This window comes from Cherax quadricarinatus, chromosome 85 (genome assembly GCF_038502225.1).
Source record: "Cherax quadricarinatus isolate ZL_2023a chromosome 85, ASM3850222v1, whole genome shotgun sequence".
NCBI lineage: Eukaryota > Metazoa > Arthropoda > Malacostraca > Decapoda > Parastacidae > Cherax > Cherax quadricarinatus.
Window position 1 is genome coordinate 12,548,495 of NC_091376.1, and position 12,044 is coordinate 12,560,538.

Here is a 12,044-nt window from a genome sequence, read left to right on the forward strand (position 1 = left end):
ACACAACCATCTGTGTTTTCTTCTATTTTCCTATTTCTTCTATTTTCCTATTAAGAAAATAGAAGAAAACACAGATGGTTGTGTACACACACACATGTACATGCATGTGTACTGTGACCTAAGTATAAGTAGTAGCAGCAACATACAGTACCAGTTATATCTTGCATGTTTATTAAACAGAAAGAAAAGACACCATCAATCCTACCATTGTTGTCACAGTTGCTTTTTTGCTGATGACACTGTGCTTTTGAAAGATTCTGAAAAGAAGTTGCAAAGGTTGGTGTATGAATCTGAAAATGTATGTAAAAGAAGGAAATTAAAAGTGAACATAAGTGAAAATAGGTAATGAAAGATTGGATACCAGACTGGAGGGAGGAAGTGAATGTGTTCAGATATTTGGGAGTCGACTCATCAGCAGATGAATCTATGAAAGATGTGAAACACAGAATAAAAGGGTGAGAGGTGCATTGAGGCATCTGTAGAGACAAATAATATTATCAATAGAGGCAAAATGGGGAATGTATGACAGTATAGTGGTACCAACACACAAAAGGGTGTGAAGCATGGGTTGTAAATGTTGCATCCAGGAAGACGCTGGAGGCAGTGGAGATGTGTGGTGTGAATAATAAGCAGAGAATTCAAACCTTGGAGATAAGAAGGAGATCAGGATTATTTAAAGTATAATCCAGAGGGCCAAGAAGGGGGTTATTGAGGGAGTTCAGACAGTAAAAGAGGGTGGAACAAAACAGGATGACTTGGATGGCATACATATCTGAAGCAGAGGGAAGGTGGTGTAGGGATCATCCTAAAAAAGGTTGGAGGTAGGGGGTAAAGGTGGTTTTATGTGCAAGGGGCTTAGACATTCAGCAAGTGTGTGTGTGAGCAAGTTAGATAGGAGCAACTGGAGGCAAATGATTTTGGGGACTTTAAAAGATGTTGGAGTGTAAGCAAGGTAACATTCTGTGAAGGGATTCAGGTTAGCCGGACTAAGTCCTGGAGATGGGAAGTACCATGCCTGCACTCTGAAGGAGGGGTGGGGATATTTGCAGTTTTGAACTGTAGCATTGGCATGCCTCTGGCAAGACAGTGATGGTGAAACTGTTTCTTCTTTTATTTTTGGGTCACCCTACCTTGGTGGGAGACAGCCAGTGTGTTAAAAAAATAACATACAGTAACCTTAATAATTTTAAACTAATTCTACAGCAAAAATGTAATGTATAAATCTTATAAAACTTACTAAATAAATATAATAACATTACTGTGGACCTTTATATGTTAAATTAATTTTTTTTGAACATGATTTGGTTATCAATGGAGTTTTATTTTATAATAATTGTAATGTGTTAATGTCATAACCCCTTTAAGAAAGATACCTTGATACAGTGAAGGGCTCTTGATCAAAGGAATTGGAGCTGCCCTTCCCTTAGATCAAACATGATTACCTCCCAAGATCCCTATAAGTTTAGTGTTTCACAAAGAATATATTAATAATAATGAAACAAAGAGACAGAAATACCTGAGGTTACACATTACTGCTCGACAGTTTCCTTTCCACATCTCTCTGCTAGCCAGTTTACACACACAAAAATAATTTATCAAACACTATTAAAAAACTTGACTAATCTGTTTATGTTTGAGTTTCATCTTCAACTGGTAAATTTTCTGCTCTAAATCCTCTAGTGAGAGCTGAAAAAAATTAACAGTGGGTCAGATTTACATTAAAAATATGCCAATATTTCTAACTCAAAATATACTTTGGGAAATGCTAGATCTAAAATATATGGAGATTTATTTGGATAAAGTGATGATGAAGTTCTGTGAGGGAATTTTAGCTAATGAAATTTACTAGGAAATAACAGCAAAATGTGAGATCATTATTAAATAATAACTTAGTTATGATTATAATAATAATAATAATTGAATAACAGGAGCTTGTTTCAACTGTATTACGACCACAGCCAATAATTAAACTATCACTTACATCATCTTCTACAGCTTTAATTTCTTTCTGTTTTGATGTATTCACAAGTGCCTGAATTTTCTGAAAGAAAAAAATTCACAATTAAGAAGCCAGTGTTTAATGTGAGGAATATACAGTGGACCCCCGCTTAACGATCACCTCCCAATGCGACCAATTATGTAAGTGTATTTATGTAAGTGCGTTTGTACGTGTATGTTTGGGGGTCTGAAATAGACTAATCTACTTCACAATATTCCTTATGGGAACAAATTCGGTCAGTACTGGCACCTGAACATACTTCTGGAATGAAAAAATATCGTTAACCGGGGGTCCACTGTATTAATATTTTTTTTTTTAAGTTTCTTCATATTTTTCCACTTATTGACTTTTAGGAGGCTGCCTTAATACTGATGAAGGCAACTAATCCGAGGAATTATAGCTACCTTACCCATTCTTGGATCAAACTTCTTTACCCAGATGCTATATGACCCTTATAAGTTTGGAACTTCCTCTTGAATATGGTAATATTAATAATATTAAAAAATTTCACCTATTTTAGTTTGCATTTGAGCTTGATCCTTGTTAACACAAATAAACAAATTACATGGATCAACCTCCAGCTCCTGGCCAAGCTTGTTAACTTTCAGTCAACATCATGAGCTCGAGCATATCTACTGAGTACAGCTTCTCCTCACTTAGTGACGTACTCGTTTACTGATGGTTCGGACTTACAATGGGCTCTCTGTCCTTTATGCATACCTAAATAATGTATATTAGAGCTAATTTCCTCTATTCTTTTTACTACAATATACAGTACACTAAATAACAAAAAGGCACAATACCGTGACTGGAACGATACACAAATAACCCGCACATAAAAGAGAGAAGCTTACGACGACGTAAGCTTCTCTCTTTTATGTGCGGGTTATTTGTGTACAGTACACTACTTTATAAACATTTAAAAATATACCTGAAATGTTATAAATAGTGCAAAGGTGACATTAAAACAATATCAAAGATGGTTGACACAAACCCACTACCATTATACATGTAGTATGCTCATTGCTCAGCGATGAATTTGTTTACCGACATGGACTTAGGAATGGAACCCTGTCGTTAAGTGAGGAGAGGCTGTGTATGTTTAAAGTTGCCTCTACCTTTTTTTTTTTTTAAACTTCATAGTTTCACAGGATTAGATTCAATGTTGTTTTCTTTTTACAAACCACAGGAGCAATGGGCTAGTAACCTCTTCTCCTGTATAAATTACTAAATGTAAAAAGAAGAAAAACTTCACGTTTCTTCTTTTCCAAGTCACCCTACCTTAGTGAAGGACGGTCGGTGTGGTAAAAAAAAAACCTTACCCATCTTGCAGAGTGTAGACACTTCAGACCTTACTAAAACTAGGAGGAGCATGACCATCAGTTGACAAGTGGTAGTAAAAGACACATACATATAGCAAAAGACCTTTTATTGTTAGAATGTTTCGCCTACAAGAGTCTTTATCAAGCCAAGCCTCTTGTAGTTGAAATGCCATAACAATAACAGGTCTTTTGCAATAAGTGCCTCTTTCCAAATTATTGAAACCCTTCCAATAACATCCTAGTTTGATGTCTACTTATCTAACTTCCCAGGTCAATATATACATATCATGATCACATTACATATTTTTTTATAAATACTACAGTAGGACCCCCGTATCCATGGGGGATATGTTCCAAGGACCTGCAAACCTTATATATAAGTCCTATACATCCCTATTATAAAGTTTAATTTAAATTATGCACAAACAGTGAAGAATTGTCATTTTTTTTACTGATGGGAAGCACTTCATGGCTTCTCTTAGGCTTTGAAGAACTGCCAGCTTCTCTACTTTTGTGCTTTGGGGCCATTATTATGCAAAATTAAGAGGCATTTTTGGGCTACAGTAAACTGTGGATAATGAATCACTGGATACGGGGGTTCTACTGTATATTATCTCAGTTATAAATATAATTTATAATCATTGTCTTTTACTGGGATTCTTAATGTTATCAGGTGGAACACATCTAATACTATTTCTGCCTTGAATTATCACACTGAAAGACTGGGAAACCTACTGGTACATATCAACTAACTTACTGAAGCTCGAAAGTACTCTGGTGATATTCCTTCCAAATGGAGCACTCTATCTTCCACGGCCTTTATTCTGGCATAAACATCGCGTGGTACAGGACCTGAAGGAGTTAACTTTAGGTGGCTCTCTAGGTTGTGAAGTCGCTCCTCAATGCCTGAGTAAAGAAACAGCACTGAACAATTAATTCATAATCATTTGTTTGGAAATTTTAGACATCTTATTGGTTCATCCTGGATCAAGTTATTGTTAATGTCATTACATTCAAGAGTGCTAAACCTGTAGGGGTCATACAGAATGTAATTACCAAGGTGTTAATATCCAGAATAGATCAAGTATAGGTTATTTGTATATTGCTCCAGCCATGTTATTGTGGTTCAACTTGTACAAGTAGACATAAACTTTTCTCTGCAAGCCATGTGTATCATGAGAGTCAACTAAAATGCCAGTATAAACTGCTAAATGTAAAAAGAAAGAAAAGTCACTTTTGTTTTTAGATTACCCTAAAGGGGGCCACAGGGGTGATGACCCTCAGAATACCCTCCAGGTATACCCTGCCCCTGATGGAGATGACCGGCGTCTTGGGAAAAAAAAAAAAAACTTGAACTGTGCAATACTTCTCACTCGCTGTATAGCCCTTGTGGCTTAGCGCTTCTTTTTTATTATAATAATAATAATAATGTGTCAGCGGATGGGTCTATGAAAGATGAGGTGAATCATAGAATTGATGAGGGGAAAAGAGTGAGTGGTGCACTTAGGAGTCTGTGGAGACAAAGAACTTTGTCCTTGGAGGCAAAGAGGGGAATGTATGAGAGTATAGTTTTACCAACGCTCTTATATGGGCGTGAAGCATGGGTGATGAATGTTGCAGCGAGGAGAAGGCTGGAGGCAGTGGAGATGTCATGTCTGAGGGCAATGTGTGGTGTGAATATAATGCAGAGAATTCGTAGTTTGGAAGTTAGGAGGAGGTGCGGGATTACCAAAACTGTTGTCCAGAGGGCTGAGGAAGGGTTGTTAAGGTGGTTCGGACATGTGGAGAGAATGGAGCGAAACAGAATAACTTCAAGAGTGTATCAGTCTGTAGTGGAAGGAAGGTAGGGTAGGGGTCGGCCTAGGAAAGGTTGGAGGGAGGGGGTAAAGGAGGTTTTGTGTGCGAGGGGCTTGGACTTCCAGCAGGCATGCGTGAGCATGTTTGATAGGAGTGAATGGAGACAAATGGTTTTTAATACTTGAGGTGCTGTTGGAGTGTGAGCAAAGTAACATTTATGAAGGGGTTCAGGGAAACCAGCAGGCCGGACTTGAGTCCTGGAGATGGGAAGTACAGTGCCTGCACTCTGAAGGAGGGGTGTTAATGTTGCAGTTTAAAAACTGTAGTGTAAAGCACCCTTCTGGCAAGACAGTGATGGAGTGAATGATGGTGAAAGTTTTTCTTTTTCGGGCCACCCTGCCTTGGTGGGAATCGGCCAGTGTGATAATAATAAAAAAAAAAATAATAATAATAATAATAATAATAATAATGTATTCTCTCTCTCTCTCTGTCTCCTTCTCTTTCTCTCCATCATGAGTCACAATTATACAGGCAAATATTGGGTTAGCCTCATTGCAACAATGCCTCTTTTAATCCTCTTTGCACACAAAAACATGTTTTTCTTTCTCTGTTTGCCTCATTAATTGATTACTGTACCTATTTGTATTATTATTGTAATCATGGAGGGAGGGGATGGAAGATATTCAGGCTCAATTCAGGGAACTGGAGCACATATCCAATTCCTTAGATCAAGAGCCCCTCACCAGCATCAAGGAACTTCCCTTGAGAGGGTACTATTTGTAACTACAGGAGTAGAGTCAAGGTTGTGGGGCCCCTGTCTTCAGTATTTAGTCTATCACAAAGTTTTAAAAACTTCCAGGGGTTGTAGTACTTAATACTTTCTCTTGTAGCTCATTCCATTAATCTATCACTCTGCAAAGAAAAACTTTCTAATGTCCTTTATTCCAGTTTTTCTTTTCTTAGCTGAATACCTCTTTACGAGATTAGTTTTTCATACAACTGCAACAACATTAAAAATTCATATGTCTGAACATTAAAATAGTTACTACTGGCATTTATGAATTGATGTTTGAGATTAAAAATAAAAAAACAGTTAATATTTTCATTTCATTTATTAGTCTGCATCAATGACCCAGATGTTGCAATAGCAGATAACACTTATTCATTTATACTAAATAATAGTAATAATAATAATAATAATAATAATAATAATAATAATAACAAATGTGACCTATCTACATGGTCTTCTAAATTTTATACTTTAACTTTCATCAATAACAGCTCCTATGGTTTTGTTTGTTTAAATGGGAGATCCAAGTAATGATTCTCACCTGTCAGACACAGCAACATCATGGAATCTTGGTTCAGAGGACATCTCCACAACCTTCTTAATTACTACTAGCCCATCCCTTATGTATGACTTATTTCCACTGGGAAATCCCTCCTACCAGTGACCATGCCTTTGCCAATTGCACGTCTGAAGCTCATTTGAAGTCAGTATAAAAGCGACAATTTTACTGCCTGTGCTTCAGATTCTTCAAGACTATGGTGCTCTTCACCAACCTCAAGGCTGAGGGACTGATTACCTTGTCTTTTGTATATAGTTCTACAGTCATTGAATTTGTATTGAAAAGGCCACTTGATGACAAAACATCTACAGATGAAGATATCCAGATGTTGCACATGTGTCTAATTCTTCATCCTGTCAGTATTGTATACCATTTATGTACATTCTCACCTGTGGGTAAAATATCTGGCTCCTGAGAATCCTTATTATCCTGAGGTGACTGATGTCCTGTGTATACCGAGCCTTCTCTACTGCTGCTGCTCTTGCCAGTGTTGCACTCTGAAGAATTTTACTATTTTTAATGCACTTAAAAACAAAGAAAGATCAAATATGATAGGAATTAAAAAAATAACAAGTACAGGCAGGTCCTACTTATACAGTAGATTAGGCTGTAGGCTACTGCTGTAAAGTGAAAATTGCTATAAAGTGTAAGAGGCTTTTTTCACTTTCAAATGCATATAAAAGCCTGATAACATGTTTACACTATCATATACTAAGTGAGCAAAAGAGCTAGGCCTAAAAAATACATATACAGTATGTACACACACTACTTACCATGGCTTGGTGACAAAGCTCTCACCTCACATGCAGAGGGTCCATGATCGATTCACGGCACGTGTAGAAGCATTGGGCTTATGCTTGTTATCCAAGTTCACCCAACAGTAAAAATGGGTACCTGGGTGTTAGTCAACTGGTGTGGATCATATCCCAGGGTAAAATTGACTTAATTTGCCCAAAATGCTCTGCATAACAAGCGGCTTTCATTAGAGTAGTATGTCATTGATGTCAGCTACACCTTCATACATTGTACATGTACTTGTAGAAATAAATATACATATTATTATTATTAGCTTATAGTGAGTGACGAAAATTACAGGAAGTCTGAATAAATGAAGAATAGGCCCTGCTTTACAGCGAAATGCTGTACAGCAGGGCCCTCCTGTAACTATATCTATAGTTACTTATGAGTACATCTGATGTGGTGTGGTGTACTACCAGAGTTGTGGAAGTTAGCTAATGGAAATCCTATCTTCAAATCAAGAGATAAGTCATTACCGTCAAATTATCGCCTAATAAGCCTGACCTCAACAGCAGGCAAATTGTGGGATGGTGCAGTGTGAGGAATGGCATACAGTGTGGGGGTGGTGAAGTATTATGTTTTAGTGGAGTACAGTAATAGTGTGCAGTATGGTGTAGGGCTGGAATACTGTACATATAGTGGAGAGGGAAAGGTAGTGGAAAAGCAAGAGAAAGAAAGAGGTATGGGAATAGGAAAGAAAGAATGGGAGAGAGAGACTTCTGAGCACTGTCCACTGTTTTTTAAATTTCATTATTAAAAAATAAATTCCTAGGTAGTAGGTTGGTAGACAGCAACCGCCCAGGGAGGTACTACTGTCCTGCCAAGTGAGTGTAAAACGAAAGCCTGTAATTGTTTTACATGATGGTAGGATTGCTGGTGTCTTTTGTCTGCCTCATAAATATGCAAGATTACAGGTACGTCTTGCTACTTCTACTTACACTTAGGTCACACTACACATACATGTTTTTTTTTTTTTTTTTTTTTTTTTTTTTTCAACAAGTCGGCCGTCTCCCACCGAGGCAGGGTGACCCAAAAAAGAAAGAAAATCCCCAAAAAGAAAATACTTTCATCATCATTCAACACTTTCACCACACTCGCACATTATCACTGTTTTTGCAGAGGTGCTCAGAATACAACAGTCTAGAAGCATACACATATAAAGATACACAACATATCCCTCCAAACTGCCAATATCCCAAACCCCTCCTTTAAAGTGCAGGCATTGTACTTCCCATTTCCAGGACTCAAGTCCGACTATATGAAAATAACCGGTTTCCCTGAATCCCTTCACTAAATATTACCCTGCTCACACTCCAACAGATCGTCAGGTCCCAAGTACCATTCGTCTCCATTCACTCCTATCTAACACGCTCATGCACGCTTGCTGGAAGTCCAAGCCCCTTACCCACAAAACCTCCTTTACCCCCTCTCTCCAACCCTTTCGAGGACGACCCCTACCCCGCATATATATACACACCCCTCTGGGTTTTCTTCTATTTTCTTTCTAGTTCTTGTTCTTGTTTATTTCCTCTTGTCTCCATGGGGAAGTGGAACAGAATTCTTCCTCCGTAAGCCATGCGTGTTGTAAGAGGTGACTAAAATGCCAGGAGCAAGGGGCTAGTAACCCCTTCTCCTGTACAAATTACTAAATTTAAAAAGAGAAACTTTCGTTTTTCTTTTTGGGCCACCCTGCCTTGGTGAGATATGACCGGTTCGTTCAAAAAAAAAAAAAATAAATTCAGATACTTGGGAATTGACGTGTCGGCGGATAGATTTATGAAGGATGAGGTTAATCATGGAATTGATGAGGGAAAAAAGGTGAGTGGTGCGTTGAGGTATATGTGGAGAAAAAAAACGTTATCTATGGAGGCAAAGAAGGGAATGTATGAAAGTATAGTAGTACCAACACTCTTATATGGGTGTGAAGCTTGGGTTGTGAATGCAGCAGCGAGGAGGCGGTTGGAGGCAGTGGAGATGTCCTAAGGGGAATGTGTGGTGTAAATATTATGCAGAAAATTCGGAGTGTGGAAATTAGGAGAGTTGTGGAGTTAATAAAAGTATTAGTCAGAGGGCTGAAGAGGGGTTGTTGAGGTGGTTTGGTCATTTAGAGAGAATGGATCAAAGTAGAATGACATGGAGAGCGTTTAAATCTGTAGGGGAAGGAAGGCGGGGTAGGGGTCGTCCTCAAAAAGGTTGGAAGGAAGGGATAAGGGAGGTTTTGTGGGTGAGGGGTTTGGACTTCCAGCAGGCATGCATGAGAGTGTTCGATAGGGGTGAATGGAGACGAATGGTATTTGGGACCTGACGATCTGTTGGAGTGTGAACAGGGTAATATTTAGTGAAGGGAGTCAGGGAAACCGGTTATTTTTATATAGCCGGACTTGACTCCTGGAAATGGGAAGTACAATGCCTGCACTTTAAAGAAGGGGTTTGGGATATTAGCAGTTTGGAGGGATATGTTGTGTATCTTTATACATATATGCTTCTAAGCTGTTGTGTTCTAAGCACCTCTGTAAAAACAGTGATTATGTGTGAGGTGAAAGTGCTGAATGATGATGAAAGTATTTTCTTTTTGGGGATTTTCTTTCTTTTTGGGTGACCCTGCCTCGGTGGGATACGGCCGGTTTGTTGAAAAAAACAAAAAAAATTACAGTTCAGGAGCACATCTCTGATTATAACATAGGTGTTTATGGGAAAACTGGTTCTCACTTCCAAACAACTGACTTACATATTACTGTAAGGAATGCATTAACATCCTAAGTGGGAGACTTACTCTACCTGTACAGTATTTTAAACCATTATAAATAGAAAAACCTAGGAACAGTAGTAGGTTGGTAGATAGCAACCGTCCAGGGAGGTTCTACTGTCCTGCCAAGTGAGTGTAAAACAAAACCTTGTAATTGTTTTACATGATGATAGGATTGCTGGTGTCTTTTGTCTGTATCACAAACATGCAAGATTTCAGGTACGTCTTGCTACTTCTACTTACACTTAGGTCACACTACACATACATGTACAAGCATATATATACACACCCCTCTGGGTTTTCTTCTATTTTCTTTCTAGTCCTTGTTCTTGTTTATTTCCTCTTATCTCCATGGGGAAGTGGAACAGAATTCTACCTCCGTAAGCCATGTGTGTTGTAAGAGGCGACTAAAATGCCGGGAGCAAGGGGCTAGTAACCCCTTCTCCTGTATAAATTACTAAATTTTAAAAGAGAAACTTTCGTTTTTCTTTTTGAGCCACCCTGCCTTGGTGGGATATGACCGGTTTGTTGAAAGAAGAAGAAATAGAAAAACATCTTAAGAATACAAAAAATGTATTGTACTGAACATTTAACAGATTAATATCCCTTAAAGCAAAGATAATGAATAAGAACAATTGTAAAAAGAAGAAAATCTTTCATTTCTTCTTTTCTGGGTTAACCTGCCTTAGTGAGAGATGGCCAGTGTGTTAAAAAATGTGTAAATTAAATTTTATTAACTTTACAGATCTTACCTTGCTTTAGTGATGCCTTTGAAGTCATAAAATCTGAAGAAACAGATCCTGGGTCTAATCCCAATGTCTGAGGTCCCCAGTCATTGACAACATGGGTCACTGCAAATTTGAAAATTCATTTAGAAATATAAGTGACTTTAAACATTAAACAGTGAAAGATACTGTTAAGAAACAAATAAAATACATATGTGATCTCATTTTTATATGGGGTAAATAAACAAAAATAATAATAATAATGTAATATTTCAACAATATGTATGCAACAGTAAAAATATTTTCCCAGTTATATTCCATGAAGTGTTATATTGCATATAATCTTTAGAATTACAGGCTAAAAAAATTCCCTAATCCCACATGTTAGTCCTATAACATCTTGAATAAAATGAAACATCTACAGTACTGTATATGCAAAACAACCCCTTGATAATGTGAGTAGTCACGAAAGCGCTTGGAATTTCACTATTCGTTCACAGTGGTTGTTTTGCATATTCTGAAATTACCTGTTTACTGTGATCTTATTGCAGTACTGTATATACAAAATAATCTGCACACAGGAGACTGAAACTTATGATGACATTTCAGTCCGACCTGAACCATTAACTAGTCACACTGTGTGACTAGTTAATGGTCCAAATCAGACTGAAACATTGTCATAAGTTTCAGTTTCCTCTGTGTGGGTTTTTTGTGTGTTGTCCCAGTCATGGCATTGTGCCGTTTTATTCTTTATGGTACTGCATGCTACATTAATAGCTTACTTTTCAAATGGCTATTGGAGCCTTTAGATCTTAAAACAACTGCTGTTGTCCGAGCACAGGAATTAAGCGACGAGGAACCTCCAGATAACATGCAGAACTCTTGCACATTGAGTACATCCAGTTCCTCTCGTTTACGTTGTTGAAATGCAGCAATTCGTCGATCAAGCTAAGAAGGTAAATATTATTACAGAAATGAATAAACAGAATAATGAAAGGGGACTCAAACTGGTCCGTGCATGTAGCAGGCCCAACACATGGACCAAAGTTCAAATCTCTGTCCATTCTTTTGCTCGATTGTTGACACATTCTATTTTTTTTTTTTTAACATGCTGGGCGTCTCTCACCGGGGCTGGGTTAAAAAAAAAAAAAAAAAAAAAAAAAAAAAACTTTCACCATCATTCACACTATCTCTGTCTTTGCAGAGTCGCACAGATACGACAGTTCAAAATTAATACAAGAATAAATAAATACTAACAGTAGCACACATCAAGGAATTGTAATTTTTAGTGTACAAAAATGTAATGGA

The 12,044-nt window shown here is 37.7% G+C and overlaps 1 protein-coding gene and 1 long non-coding RNA gene across 3 annotated transcripts in view; one reads left to right on the plus strand and one right to left on the minus strand.

Moving 5' to 3' along the window:
• The window catches only part of LOC138855222 (uncharacterized), a 202,825-nt gene that overhangs the window by 39,690 nt on the left and 151,091 nt on the right, over positions 1 to 12,044 (plus strand). The gene's annotated exons all lie outside the window — the stretch shown is intronic.
• Positions 108 to 12,044, minus strand: part of Mocs2B (Molybdenum cofactor synthesis 2B) — a 41,299-nt gene continuing 29,362 nt past the window's right edge. The window contains exons 5-10 of one of the 2 annotated variants that reach the window (XM_070103394.1): positions 11,519 to 11,684; positions 10,764 to 10,862; positions 6,857 to 6,964; positions 4,079 to 4,227; positions 1,982 to 2,041; positions 108 to 1,686 (exon numbers count right to left, since the gene is read on the minus strand). In XM_070103394.1, coding sequence (XP_069959495.1) covers positions 1,606 to 1,686; positions 1,982 to 2,041; positions 4,079 to 4,227; positions 6,857 to 6,964; positions 10,764 to 10,862; positions 11,519 to 11,684 — 663 coding nt within the window. In that variant the 3' untranslated portion in view covers positions 108 to 1,605. The remainder of the gene's footprint in view (positions 1,687 to 1,981; positions 2,042 to 4,078; positions 4,228 to 6,856; positions 6,965 to 10,763; positions 10,863 to 11,518; positions 11,685 to 12,044) is intronic. The other variant, XM_070103393.1, reaches the window with a different exon arrangement.